General features: G+C 51.7%; 4 protein-coding genes across 4 annotated transcripts; 1 reads left to right on the plus strand and 3 right to left on the minus strand.

The window, feature by feature from the left end:
- Positions 1-58: 58 nt before the first annotated feature.
- On the minus strand, positions 59-4,426 carry BO88DRAFT_408845 (putative cytoskeleton assembly control protein Sla2). The gene is made up of 12 exons (XM_025707814.1): positions 4,142-4,426; positions 4,015-4,061; positions 3,933-3,950; positions 3,769-3,844; positions 3,542-3,699; positions 3,398-3,478; positions 3,290-3,347; positions 3,054-3,238; positions 1,950-2,998; positions 1,750-1,899; positions 477-1,691; positions 59-426 (listed from the first exon to the last, which is right to left on the minus strand). The coding sequence occupies exons 1-12, from the start codon at positions 4,147-4,149 to the stop codon at positions 340-342; spliced, it is 3,132 nt and encodes a 1,043-aa protein (XP_025557644.1). The 5' UTR covers positions 4,150-4,426; the 3' UTR covers positions 59-339.
- A 312-nt stretch (positions 4,427-4,738) lies between these two features.
- On the minus strand, positions 4,739-8,462 carry BO88DRAFT_408848 (SMP domain-containing protein). Its single transcript, XM_025707815.1, has 2 exons — positions 7,493-8,462; positions 4,739-7,403 (listed from the first exon to the last, which is right to left on the minus strand). The coding sequence occupies exons 1-2, from the start codon at positions 7,984-7,986 to the stop codon at positions 5,093-5,095; spliced, it is 2,805 nt and encodes a 934-aa protein (XP_025557645.1). The 5' UTR covers positions 7,987-8,462; the 3' UTR covers positions 4,739-5,092.
- A 932-nt stretch (positions 8,463-9,394) lies between these two features.
- On the plus strand, positions 9,395-10,656 carry BO88DRAFT_408850 (alpha/beta hydrolase). Its single transcript, XM_025707816.1, has one exon. The coding sequence runs from the start codon at positions 9,547-9,549 to the stop codon at positions 10,525-10,527; it is 981 nt and encodes a 326-aa protein (XP_025557646.1). The 5' UTR covers positions 9,395-9,546; the 3' UTR covers positions 10,528-10,656.
- A 62-nt stretch (positions 10,657-10,718) lies between these two features.
- BO88DRAFT_475390 (putative MFS transporter) lies at positions 10,719-12,434 on the minus strand (the record flags this gene model as incomplete). The annotated part of the gene is made up of 5 exons (XM_025711874.1): positions 10,719-10,857; positions 10,907-11,071; positions 11,127-11,821; positions 11,882-12,271; positions 12,321-12,434. The coding sequence occupies 5 exons, from the start codon at positions 12,432-12,434 to the stop codon at positions 10,719-10,721; spliced, it is 1,503 nt and encodes a 500-aa protein (XP_025557647.1).
- Positions 12,435-14,052: the final 1,618 nt, after the last annotated feature.

The raw sequence follows: 14,052 nt of genomic DNA on the forward strand, positions 1-14,052 counted from the left end.
TGTCGTGTGTTCAGGATATGAATATAATGGGAGTATGAATTGAATGATTTAAGGTATGAGCGGACCCCAGTAGTAATGAGGTTGGGTAGTATACGCTGTGAAGCTGAAAATATGGGAATACAGTAACGGAGGCATCCTTGCGATCTGATTATATACAGTACAACGATAGCTCGGAGCATAATCGCCCAAACACACGCATGGCTGCTACTCTTGGTATATCCAACAAACAAGCAATGTCACAGAAAACACAACCCGAATAGAATTGCAGCAAAGCCAGGAGACCCAAACCTCCCTGTCTGCTTCCACTTACTAAATCATCACAAACATGCTGGCAGCCACTTAGTCCTCTTGGTAAGAAATCTTCCGCATTTCTCCCAGGCGTTGACGAGCCCGAGAGAGGTTGTTCTCCAGTTGGAGGATCTCGACCTGAAGAAGTCATTAGCATATATCAACGACAATATCAGAATTCGACGTACCTGCTGCTCCATCTCCCGCACCTTGAACTCGTGGGAGCTGAGCTTCGAGTAATCCACCGCTTCGGAATCATCCTGGTTCTTCTCCTTGATGATATCCTGCACCTGGCGCACCAAGGCTCGGCAGGCCGCACCAACAGCCTTGCTAGCAGTCTCGAGACGATCCTGCGACTTGCTCATGAAGGTAGCCTTGACACGACTGGCTGCCACCAGCTGCGCCGTACTGGCCGCCACATCGTTGGAAGCGACAATCAATTGCTCAGGGGAGTTGCGACCCGAAATGACACCATCGGCGGTCTCAATCAAGGTGTTGGTCGAGCTGGCGACTGCCTTGGCTGCTGAAATCAGACCCTCAGTCCAGCGGTTGTTCTTCTTGTAGAAAGCCGTCCGCGAAGAGCTACCACGACCCTCCCGGACAATCTCTTGCTGCGACGCGGTAGCCGCCTTGATGAGTTCGGCGATGGCGTTGGTCACTGCAATAGCAGCCGCCAGAATGACATCGTTGATCCGAAGCTCATAGGTGCTGAAGCCATCACGAGGCTTGTTCTTGAGCTTGGCCAGTCGCTGGGCTGCAGCATCGATAGCATCAGCCGCCCTGGTAAGTTCTTGGTCAACCAAGTCGCCCAGATCGCCATTGGTAGCAATCTTGGCACTCTTCGGCGCGAATGCATCAACCAGCTTCGAGAGAGTCTGCAAGTCCCTCTGCACTTCGAGGTTGTTGTTGATCACAACATCGGTCTTTTGCAGCGCCTCTAGTCCCTCGAGACGGAAAGACTGCAAGCCTCGGAAGAACCGCACTGTCGCCTGGGCGGATTTGCGAGCGGCGTTGACCAGCTGATCCGCGCTCTTGTCGTCGTTGGCGAAACGCGTCAATCCCTTGGTGTTGCTCAGCACGTCGGCCACGGAGCCAGCGAAGATGGATACAGTCCGGATAATTTCCGCATGCGTGCTGTTGGGCCCGTCCGCAATGAAGTTGTTGAAGGCCGTGGAGAATTCGGTGGCTGAGGCCGAAGCCTTCTCGATCTGCGAAAGCACATACGGCGGCGAGGCGTTCTGGTTACCAGCCTGCATGGAGGAGTCAAGCTCATACAGAGCATCATCCACACGCTGGACACCCGTCTGGAGAACCGAATCGATGATATCGTTGATCTTAGAGACGGTGCCGTGCAGAACAGTGTCAATCTGCGAGTCCAGCGCGTTATCGACATCACCTTGGCTCTGTTTGCGCCATCCGTTAGCTCGACATACCACCATACGTTTCGCGCTGATCACATACCAATTTCAGCTCCTCCAATTCCATCAAAGCCTGCTCCATTCCCGACTTGTACACTTCGATTTCCTCGTCCTTTTCGCGCAGGGCAAGGTCGTGGTCGCCTGCACGCTCCGAGGTCTTGTTGGAGACTTCCTCCAAGGCACGAGACTTGTTCTGTGTCCAGAATTAGAAACTGATCAGATGACCCGAGCAGGGAATCTTACCCGGAGAGCCTCCTCCAAGTCCGCCATTTCCCTGTTGTATTTCGACAACAGTGTCGAGATCTCCGTGCCCTTGGAGCGTTCCGCATTCTCAGCTCGCTCGAGGGCGAAGCGCAGTTCCCGCTTAACCTTCTCCAGCTCTTCTTTGTTGTTTCCGGTCAGACGGTCTCTGTCGTGCAGTGCGCGGTCTCGCTCGCGGATCATGTCGGCCAGCTCCAGGTTCTTGGTCTTGAGCTCACGCTCAAGCTTCTCACGGCGCTCAATAGCCTCCTGTGCCGATGCTGCCTTCAGCTTAAGGCTCTTCGTCGTCTGCAACAGGTCGAGGTGCTCCTGGCGGAGTTGGGAGTAAAGCTTGGCTAAGGCTTCGTACTTGGACCGCCACGTGTTAACCTGCTCCTGCAGCGAACGAATCTGCTCGTCCTTCGACGCATTCTGGAGGTTGAGGTTGGAGTTCAAGTGATTCATTTGTTCCTCCAGGTCCTTGACTCGACGGTCGTACTGCTGCAGCATCAACTGGTCACGCTCGTACTGGGCACGGGCATTCAGATTTTCCTGCTCAAGCTCGGCCAAGCGACCTTGGGTCTGTGTCTGGTACTGATCGCGCAAAAGCTGCTCCTGAGCGAGGCGCTGCTGCTCGGCCTGGAGGCGCTGTTGTTCCTCGAAGTCGCGCTGAGCCTGCTGCTGCGCGAGAAGTTGTTGCCGCTGCTGATCCTCCCATTGCTGCTGCAAGCGGCGTTGCTCGGCTTCATATTCTTCTTGCTGACGCTTGGCTTCGGTGGTCCAGAAATCACTAATAGGCTCCGGCTCTGCTGCAGTCATCTTGGGCGGGGGAGACGGCTGGGGCTCGGGTTCCTTGACCGGTCGCTTCGGCAGAGCTGGACGTTCATCGTCCTCCGACAGCAAGTTGGGAGGGTCCTGTGGCAGCTTGGGGACAGTAATCAGGCTAGTGAGATACCGCAGGTTCGAACATTCGTAGTAGAAGCGGACGAGGCGGTAGTGCTGGGCGTCATATCGACCGCGGAGGGGTTCTAGCGCTTCCGTATCACCCGTTGCTAAGCCAGACCATATCAGTACATATTTAACCATCACATTGGGAAACAGACGTACTCGTGTGCATAGCCCTCAGCATGCTGGTGATGAACTTGTAGATGCCGTAGCTCTCCTGCACCAGAGGGACCAGGGCGGAGATGCGACATTCGTTGTTGGTGCCGGATTGGAAATGAGAGAAGATCAACTTCTGGAAGGCATCGATCTGATCTTGCAGTGTCATGAGATCTGTAATTGCCTCATACCTAGACGGTTGTCAGCTATGCACATGAACCTCGATTGCATATCCGACGTACCCTTCATTGGGGTCATTGGTTGTCTTCAAGCTGATATACTCTTCATATTCGAACAGGCCTAAATCGATCAGTATCCATGCGAGGAGGGCGTCGTATTGGTGTCCTAACCATTGAATTCGGGATGGTTCCGGTGAAACGCCAGTTTCGACTCGAGGTAGAAGACGTATTCACGAATGAGGGGGCCGTATCCTATTATTCCAGCTCCACGTCAGCTGTCTTCCATCTTCCCCCCAATAGGAATTGTGTACGCACCTCGGATACCATCTCCACCAACACCGCGCATTAGACTATCGATCCAGTTGACATGCTGCTGTGCTTCACGGACCACGATCGGGTGACCTTCTTGTAGCACCTTATGTATCGTGATGAGCGCCTTGAACGTCTGGACTTCGTCGGCAAGGACAGGTTGGCTAAACGGAGACGCGATAAAGTCAGCTTATGCATAAATGCGATTGCAGACACAGAGCAGGCAAGCATACACTTTCATGCCAGCCCAGAAGGCGCTGGATGATTTATGATCCCATGTGTACACGATGCAGCTCCGAACATGTTTCCCTAGGTGTAGATTAGTGAGTGTTCGATTGGTGTGACCGGAAAAGAGCTCCGTCGATCTAGCACAAAGCTTGGGAGGGGTAATTCGTACGTTTCGGGGCGGTTTCCTCTGTGATTGCGATATATGATCAGTCACTAGTCAGCATCAGGGGAGCACTGCAGCTGTGACTTACCGATGCTCGTGGCTTTGCGAATGTTAATCGCCAAATCAGTCTCCGTGCTGGAATCCAATGGATCATGTCAGCAATTCCATCAAAACGCACAATAAGCGCACGGGCACCTCCAGAAAATATCACGTACCGACTCATGGTGATGGTTGCGAAGCTCTGGATGGGCTTAGATCAGGGGAACAGAAGACGGAGAGATGCGGCGGGAGCCGGTGGGCCCGTAATGCGGACAGCGCAATCAGCCAGTTAGTTGCACGGGGAATGCGCTATCCTCAAGAAAGGAGAGGGGAGGAGGGAGAAGTGCGATAAGTGGTCAGGGCAAGGATTGAAGAGAGCAATGGCCACCCACGCGATCGTCCAGCAGGGTCCGTCACACCAGAAAAAATAAAAAAGAGAGCAGGAGAACTAGAGGGAGAGAGAGTGAGGGGAATAAAAGGCAGGTGGACTGAAATAGCAACAGGCAGAGAGAAGCAAAGGCGAGATGACGTCCGAAAGGGAAACTGCCACCGCGGCCGGTTCTTGGCACCGCCGCCCGTTCCTCACAGGGACTCGTCACCCTCCTGGATCTACTGCAAATAAAAGAAAGGGTTCGCTATCCACCGGATCTCACCTAGGCAGCGATTTTGTCGCCCAATCATTCAACCCTGCCCAATTGGCCACCAACAGGCTACACTGTACTGCTACTGCTACTGCGACTGCCTACAATAAAAGATGATTGAGGAAATGTTCTGCTCTGAATTACAAAGAAACCATCCATCTATCAAGCAATCAAAAACCAAATAAATATACGACTAGAATGGGGAGTTTGACACCAGATCGCAATCGACGCCAGACACTGTCAAGCACGCTCAAGAACCAGCTGAGAGGGTATACCATGGGTGAGAAGCCAAGGAAGGGAGCCATCATCCTGCACCACGGCACCGGACTCAGTTCACGCCTCCCTGTCCATATGAAAACGCCCGTTCCTGTAGAGACCGCCCTGCACTGCAGAGCTTCCGTTATGCATTGCCAAGGGTAAATGCGACATCACTCCGTTATTATGATCCCCGTATCTTTCTGCTGCATGTCACTAATGTGTTCTTCCTCATGGAATAATTCCGTCCGTAGCGGAGAGGATTTCCATGCCATGTTTCTCCGTGTCAAGTCTGGGCTTCGAATCAGGAGCCGCAGGCCCTTGCTCTACCGGCTCGAGCTCGCCTTCACCATCCCCACTATCGCGACTGGCAGTCGGCTCGGCTAATTTCGTTGATGAGCTGTACCCTTTGGTGCTCGACTCGGTTGCTGATGTTCCTTCAGGAGTTAGGTCTACCACAGGGCTGTTTGGCCCCGAATCGTATGGAGCTTCGACCACAAGTAACTCATCCGACCTAGCCCCCTCCGCCTGGGGTTGATATATTGGCTTCCGTCTGGGTAGAGGTGGCTTGGGAACAGGCCTCTTGTTCTCCCTATCCGACTTCTGCTCGGGAACATTCGATAACGCCACCGGTTTCCGCTTGGGAACCGCTACGGTGTTCCTCTTATATCCCACCTTGTCAGGACGCGGCAATGGGGTCCCTGGGGGTGGGAGTGGGTGTCCACGCCCTATCGGCTGCTCCGGAGTGCCCGCAGGACGAGACATATCGTGAGCGGAGCTAGACTCGCCTCTGCCGAACATGTTCCATCCCCACTTCTTGGCCACGGAGGTGGCCGTATTTAGCGGGCCAGGGGATTTACCCTCTGAGGGAGTGGCAGAGGTAATCGACCGGGTCAATGTTTCGAGTGTGCTGCGACGTCGCGACTTGTTGCTCGCCAGGGATGCGGTAGAACCACTCTCCATACCCCGGAGGTTGTTCGATGAATCGCTTCCACGGTGAATAGAGGGCGGCCGGGTAGGAAACTCGCTTGCAGATTCATCGAAGCTCCCGGATGATTCGATAATGGACGGATCCCGACTCTGGGATACACTATCCGGGACCATATGACTAGCAACCGGAGGAGAGCTTGCAGGAGTCTTTTCTGGCGATCCAGGAGCTGACCGGTTAGATATTTCAATCATAGCACTGGTGGCATAGCTCTTTTCTTCACTCTTGTTTTCGGACATAACCCGGTCCATCTTCCCATGGTCAGCTGTCAGGACGGGATCGGCGGCATTAGAGAAGGTCTGAGACCGAATTACCCGTGGGGGCGAGGTGCCGAATTTGTCCACCGCGGAAGATAGAGCGCTTGGACTGATATTCTCCAAATCTCCTATGGAGGCCTTGGAATTCTTGCGGGCTTTTAAGGTGCCATTGCCAGATTCGGCAAGCGCAGGGGCGCTCATGGTGCGATCGTCCTTGATCTTCAGTACTTCAATCGACTCCTCTTTGGTGCTACCCGAGGGCTGATCCTGAGCACCGGACTCATCGGGAATATCTGCTTTTGTATCAGGTTTTGGTATCTCTCGCTCCCAGATACCACCGCGGAATCGCTGTGATTCAGTGTCCATGAAGGGGATGTCGTCCCAAAACGGCTGCACCAGACTCTCCGCAACAGTTTCCCGGATGCGACTCTCAATGGTACGCAGAATTATGCCGTAAGTGATCTGCTTGGAGCTGACAATTGGTTCAATGTCCATATCCATATCGGGCATGGATTCAAAGGATATCCAGATTCTGTTACTCGGAGGAGGCTTGAAGCGGATCAGCAAATGGCCCTCCAGCTTCTTCAGCACAACCGCCAGGACGATGTCGACTTCCCTAGCCTTGAAGCGCTGGCCCAAGTCGATACGCACGGTTGCCGAGATCTCCAGGCGGAAGTTGCCTGTATACTGGACATCCGTCTCTACGCAACAGTTGCCGTCGACTGTCAAGTCCTTGAGCCTAGGGTTGATGATAAAGGGCGCACCTTCCCCCATGTCAATTTTTTGGAGACCAATCTTGCTGATGAAGTTGGGCTTGTTGACGCGGGAGATCTTCTTGGTGACCTTCTTCCGAATGAACTCCTCCATTTCCGGTGTCTTGTACATGGCAAGGAACAACCTGCCCAGCACCGCGTTGATCCATCGCGTTTGCAGTTGCTCCTCAGACGAATGCAAGCGCTGAACCAGGGTGACGATGTGTTTGACATCAAACGTCTGATGCTTGGGAGGAGCATCTGGAGAGTTCCACATGCGAGCCTGATTCTGGAGCATGGCGAAATAGAAGTCCTCCTTTTCGGACAGGTTCTCGGAGAAGAGAAAGAAAGGCGGCGTAGGTCCTCCAAGATCACCCAGCGACTCCAGTCGTCGCGAGAGGCAGATGGCGTTTCTCTTGAGCCACAGTTCTCCTTCTGGGATCGGGCCCTCTCCACCATGTATACTGACATCGTGGTGGGCAAGCGAAATGACATATCGGACTTCCACCTGGTTCGCATTATCGTAGAGCATGAGATGGCCATGTCTAATTTGTGTCAATCATTAGCATCAGCCGAGTTTCCTATGTGCGGAACAAAGAGGAATTAAGCGGAGGCGGAGAAGGATCGAAAATACCGAAGAACAATATAGAAAACATTACGCGCCCGCTTCCCATTCTTGGGATTATTCTTAGCCGGCTCGATCGTCGGCGCCTGCTTCCGATCGAACAAACTCCTATACATAGCCTGATACACGCTCGGACTCTCCGCGGCGATCACCTCCCCAGCCGGGGTGGTCCTCTCGGGCGGCCGCCCATTAACACCACCGGGAACATATTCACGACAGACGGCGAAATATCCAGCGGCGACATCGGAGTCATGGGTACGATGAAACTTCTCGGCCAACTCATCCGTTCCAGATTTAAGACTGTAATGATCATCGGTCGGACGGCGCAGAGTTGTCGAAGAAGATTGGGGATGGCATGATTTCTGATCGGAGGAGAGCGGCGGGGACGGAGCGGCAGTCGGGAGGGTCAGATAGATGAAGAGAGCGACCAGCGACAGGACTAGCGGGAGGAAGGTAAGTCCGCCGAGGACGTATATGAAGAGAAAGCTGGCGTAGGAACCCATTGGGGTGGGGAGCCGGACGTTCAAATAGCCAGCGTTAACAGCACCTCCATCATCATGAGGCTCAAAAAACGAAAGACCAAGTGGCAGGCTGGCAGGCAGGCGGCAGGCAGCGAAGGTGTTCGAACCTGGAGGGGAAGGGAAGATAAAATGAGGACCAGCTCGAATGTATAAAAGGGAGAGAAGGGTGGGGGAGAAGGGGAAGCGAAAGGACAAGTGTATAGTATACCTGGAGAGTATGGGTGAAGGAGATAAATTAGGGAGGAAGGGCAAGGGGGAGATGAAGGAAGGGAACAACCAAGTTTAGATGATGTTGTAAGTTGGAGGTGGATTGTTGCAGAGTGACAGTAGCACCTTTCCTAGTTGGGGAAGCAGACAAGTCCTTGGAACTCCGCGGTTTCCGGACGTTCTTTCACAAGTCACTAAAAGGTCGCTAGCTGGTAGGCAACAACACCCGTTAGTGACCAGCGGAGTACTTGGGAACTACTACTACAGTACTACTTTCCCATCGATCATGACGGAATACCGTGGGTCCGGGAAGAACGTTGCCCCGCGTTCCTCACCACCTGATGGTCCCGTGATCCGCCCGGGGCCTGCAGATCGTTTGTGTAGCTTATCGGCACTCGATAGATACCACTTTGTTAGCATACAAGAAGTTGCCAGTTCATCACGGAGATTTAATACACACGATTGACTTGCTTCATGCAGGACTGGAAGAGGAAAAGCAAAGTACAAGTGTTGGATCACATGCAGCTATCGCAACTAAGTTAACTTTTTGTTTGTTTGTTTTCCCAACATAATCGTAACTATTAGGTATTAGGGACGCAATTGGTTTCCACGGAACCTTAATCCTGGCTTCTTCTTGCACACGAGCTTATCGCGTCATCAGGGACATCCTTGATCATGTTACATTTATGGCTCATATACCCATTATGCTTTGAAAGACGGGCAACAGCCAAGGAACGGCAGTCAAGAAAGGCAGAAGTCATCCTTCCAATGATCATTACCGTTAGGTAATTACTAGTGCGCGCCAAAGTAACATCGTGTTGCAGGATGTTACCGAGGCCCAGTTTTACCAACACTACAGTACTCCGTACTTGGTAGCAGCCTCTCAGTAATTCAATCGATGTGTATATTATTCGTGTTTCATATGGGCAATACAATAATAGTGGCCTTACTATTACTTTAAGAGGATTTATACGAGATCAAGCAACTCCACCAATGAGCTGATGTGAAGCTGTCCAGCAGCTCAGCCTTAGGGCTGTCATACTTTCCCGCGTACAAGCACCCTCATTGGCCCACTCGTTCCGGGCGGGCCCTACCTCAGGCTGAGCCATCCTCTATCGCTTTTAGTATAGATATCACGTCTAATATACAGTACTAGCTGAATGGCATCAGCCAAATATATAAACCTCAATCTTCCTCTCCATTTTTCTCTCATCTACTCCATCATGAGAACATCATTTTCTATAGTTCAATAACTCTATTCTTCTTCTTTTTTCTTCAAAGAATCTCATAATTTATACCTTTCCCCATATACCTCCCACCAACCACCAAGACACAATGGCAACAACTACAGAAACCAACCTCATAACCCTCCCCACCAAGCCCACTGCCCAACTAAGCTATACCTTCCACCCCCCATCTGGCCTATCCTCCAACAAAACCCTCATCGTCTTCCTCAACGGCCTCACAGCCCCCCAAACCTCCTGGATCCCCATCATCCACCACCTCCAATTCAACCACCCACACAATCTCCCCGCCATCCTCACCTACGACCGCTACGGCCAAGGACAGACTCTCTCCCGGGACCCAACCGACCAGAATGCCACAGACCCAAGCCACGGGCACGACATCCTCTCTGCCCTGGACGACCTCCACCAACTCATCCAGCAGATTGCCAGACTCCACCTCCATAAATCAACGGCCCCCTCAGATCTGAACCTAATCCTAGTAGGAAACTCCCTCGGCTGCGCTCTTGCTCGGCTCTATGCCCAAACGTACCCGGGCACTGTCTCCGCCCTCCTCCTGCTCGACAGTATCCTCGCCAACTCGGATTTCGTGTCTGTAATTCCGGATCCTACTGCACCGGACTTTGTCCCGCCGCAGGGGGAGGATGGCATCTCCGCTCAAGATTTGATTATGGCGCGTGCTATTGCAGGAAAGGTCTTTCATCCGTCTGTCGGAAGTAAGGAGGGCCTGTCGAGACGGAACCTGGCGGAGTTGTTGCCTAAGAGTGATGGACCAAGGCTAATGGGGCCTGATGCTGGAAGGGGGCCTTGGGTCACGGTCATTGGACATGATGGAAAGGCATTTGCTGAGGAGAGTGTGAGAATGACCGGGGGGAAGGTGTCTGGAAGGGTGTTTGAGGTGTATGTCACGCCGTTTTGGGAGAGGTATCATCGGGGATTATTGGGTATTACAGATGAGGAGAGAGGGAGGGGACCACTTGTTGCTGAGGGGGCTGGACATGTGGTGCAACTGGGAAATCCGGGATTTGTGGCAGAGGAGTTGAGGCAGTTATTGGATAAGGTTATGGCATGATAGTTGATTCTAGTTCAGATGGGGTGGATAGTTGATGCCGGATGGCCGCTTTTGTTCCTGTGGGATTGTTTGCACTCAGGCGCTAGTACTCAGAATCAATGTATTTCATTTTATTTGATGTCAACTGCCAGGAAAAGAGGTTGAGTTTGATATCACTCATTTACCTCCAAATCACTGTACTTCTTCAGAAGCTAGTCATCCCGCGCATATGGACTTCGTCGCCGCAGCGCCACCCCGTATCGTTTCAACAAAATCGGCGCCGGGATTCCCACCACCACCGCGATCAAAGCCAGGAGTGTATTCCCCCATCCGAGGCCGAGATTGCCATACCTAGCTTGATCAGCATGGAACAGACTTGAGATGTATCAACCGCACTCACAGCCTCGGCGCGACTAGTGGCAACGCAAAGGAAAGCAGACTTCGAACGAACATAACCGCCGCTACCGCACTGGAAGCATACTTGGGGTATGTATCCATAATGTACCCTACTATGCATTGGATTTCCTGTAACGCACCGGCACCGTAAATGGCTGCGCCGATATTCCTGTAATGGTCAGTAAATCTATGATACAACTTGGTCTGGAAGGTGTTATTCGTACGGCATTATCCAGTGGACATTTGGTCGAGCACTCCATCCATACCACAGAAGCCCGATAGGAATAATCACCGCACCGATCATCAGGGCCGGCAGGCGAAACTCGGGCAAGCCATGTCCATCATGCTGACTGCACAGTTTTCTATAAGACCGGTTGGCGAGACGCATTCCAACCTGCGAAGCAAAGGCCATACCCAAGAATAAGGAGATGTAGTTGAGGGAGCCGATAGACACTGATTCTCCGTATATATCTGTCCACACATTGGGAAAACTCGAAATGAGTAGGTATAGGATGCCGTAGATGTACGCACAATACAAACTCCAGACTTGCACCACCGGTTGTGTGGTAATCAACTTGGTAGGTCGAACAAGGCTAAGTCGCAGTAGATGGGGCAGGGAGACGCTGTCGTGGTGCCTGTACAGGTTTAGGTTCTTGGTTGTTTCCCGTAGACGCTTGCACCTTCTTTGCGGCAGAACTGGCGCATAGGTTTCGCGAAAGAAGGGCAGGCCAAAAACTTGCACCGCGCCAGCCACGAGGGATACAAGATAGAAGCACCATGGCCACGCCGTATATTGGACGAGAAAACCGCCAGCGATGGGGCCGACCGTCATGCCGAGCGAAGGGGCGAGGAGATAGAGAGACAGAGCGCTACCACGCTTGTTAGGCTCAAATATATCGGTGGTGAGGCCAGCGCCCATCTTTGGTGATCAGTACTAGGGCCGGTATTGGAGGCGTGATGAACCGAAATGGTTACGTACCGTGTTAGCTCCTGCGCCGCCTAGGCCAGCTAAAAAGCGGAGGCCGATCAGCTGGTTTGGGGTTCTTGCAATTCCACATAGGGTATTGAAGACGATGAAGAGTATATCAGTAGCCTGAAGGACTATCATCCTTCCAAAGATCTCTGACAAAGGCGCCGTAAACAAGGGAACGACTGCCACGCCCAGCAAGTAAACAGACAGGGATATAACGCTCATTGTACTGGACGAAAAATGGAGGTCCTGCTGAATTTTATCCAGGGCGGGAGCCATTATAGCCGAGCTCATGGAAGTTAGAAAAGTGAACAGTGACATGGGGACGAGGGTCGCCCATTTCTTGCCCGACGGCCAATTCCTTGGATGGCCCGGGTCCTCGGGACCATTCCATGTCACCTTAGATGTTAGGTACAGCGCTCCAACTTTGTGTTGTAGGATAGCTTACCAGATTAGGCTCTTGTTCAGATGGTGGTAACTCTGTCAAAGCTCTAGATGATGGGCTTTGGGAATTCAGGGTTTCGTTGGGATGAGTGTTTATTGCGCCTTCTTTTTCAGCCATTGCAGAACGTGCCCTAATATCAGACGAACAATTTCACGGTCCCGGGGGGGAATTATAAATGACACCGTTACTTCAAATACACAGAAGCGAGGTATCTGGCAGCTATACAGCTGAATTGCTTTCGGCGATGCGAAAGCAGTTTTATTGTACAAGAGGATTGTGTTACTACTGAGAAGAACAGAAAGTGGGCAGCTGCCACGCAAGCTCAAGCCATGACATACTGTCTTGTTGCCGTTCGCAAGCTCGGTAGCTGTTCACTGTTCAAAATGGCATTTGATCCATAGACCAGGTCAATAGATCCGGGCCGCCTGCGCCTGCATTGGTTGACGCTATAGAATTAGGGTTCCGGCAGCGCGCCAACGCGGCGGAGAAGCTTCCCCGGCTTGTTATTATTAGGTTAGGTGCAACTAAACTCTGTTGCTTTAATCAATCTCGGTCCCGCCATATTGTCAACTATTAATACCGTCTGCAGTATTTCTGAAATGACGTGGTTTTCACGACGTCGATCTTGTGTGGTGAATAGAGAGTGGTTCATGTAGCTGTAATGCAGTGCAGGTCTCGAGAGATAGTCAGCTTTCGCATAGTCGCCATAGTTAGTCCTCGTAGTACAAAAGGTTGAGCTCGAGAGGAGACGTTCGCGCTCACAGCATTTCTAAATGCATATGCGATGATTCTTGCCCTTTCTGAGAAAGTTGTTTACTGGACACGTCAGCGTTTTCCTCTCGCAGCATTATGTCTTGCGTACGTAGTTCAGGCGGGTTCACCGCAATGTAGACTGAACCCTTGCCATAGGATCAGTCTCTTGACTCATTTGTCAGATGCAATATTTTCGGTGCAGTTCACTCTTTATATAACAGGAAACAGTCTGCTGCTCATGTATATTCGTTCAAAATGGTATTTGAAAAGCCATGGTCTGTAGCTTCCTGAGAACGCAGTCTGTAAGTCAAGCATACTATTGCCCGGGTAAAGAGAGCATCGGAGAGTAATATGCTAGGCCAGCGTCACGAACTCAATACTTCAAGCTGCTGTTCATTCAGATCTACTAGGTGAAGATCATCACAATCTCACATTGTACTAGTCATGGTTTAATTGTTCGGTGTATAAAGGCTAAAGCACGAACCGTGAAGCAGCGTAGCTTACCACGAGTAGTTGAACTGAGTAGTCTGGAGATGGAACCTTTTACCTGTGTAATTTTGTCGGCTAGTGAAGACACCTGAAGCGTGTAGAAGAGGTCAGTCCTAGCGATAGCAAGGATAGCTTTAGGGTCAACAAACGTGGTTGATATTTCTCTCCCCATTGTGAACACCAAGTAAATCAAAAGCAAAAAGGACAAGTAGATCCCTGCATTCGGTGAGACTGATTACTTCGGCCGCCGGCATATATCATGAGATATTGTGGGTGGAGAAACTCTCCGGTAGGTTCTGATGTTGATAGGAAGCGCAAGTACATACACGTGAGCATGGTTAGTCGTTCGCTAATCTACATGAGTGATGCCCATCATAGCTCATGCTCGCGATTTCGAATATCAGGATGAAGAGACGCTATTACCAATGCAACCGAAAATGAGATTGTGTTATGAATAGTCCTTGGGTCTAGGCTCTCTATCAATAATACAGAA

Source organism: Aspergillus vadensis (genome assembly GCF_003184925.1).
Source record: "Aspergillus vadensis CBS 113365 unplaced genomic scaffold BO88scaffold_35, whole genome shotgun sequence".
Classification (NCBI taxonomy): Eukaryota; Fungi; Ascomycota; class Eurotiomycetes; order Eurotiales; family Aspergillaceae; genus Aspergillus; species Aspergillus vadensis.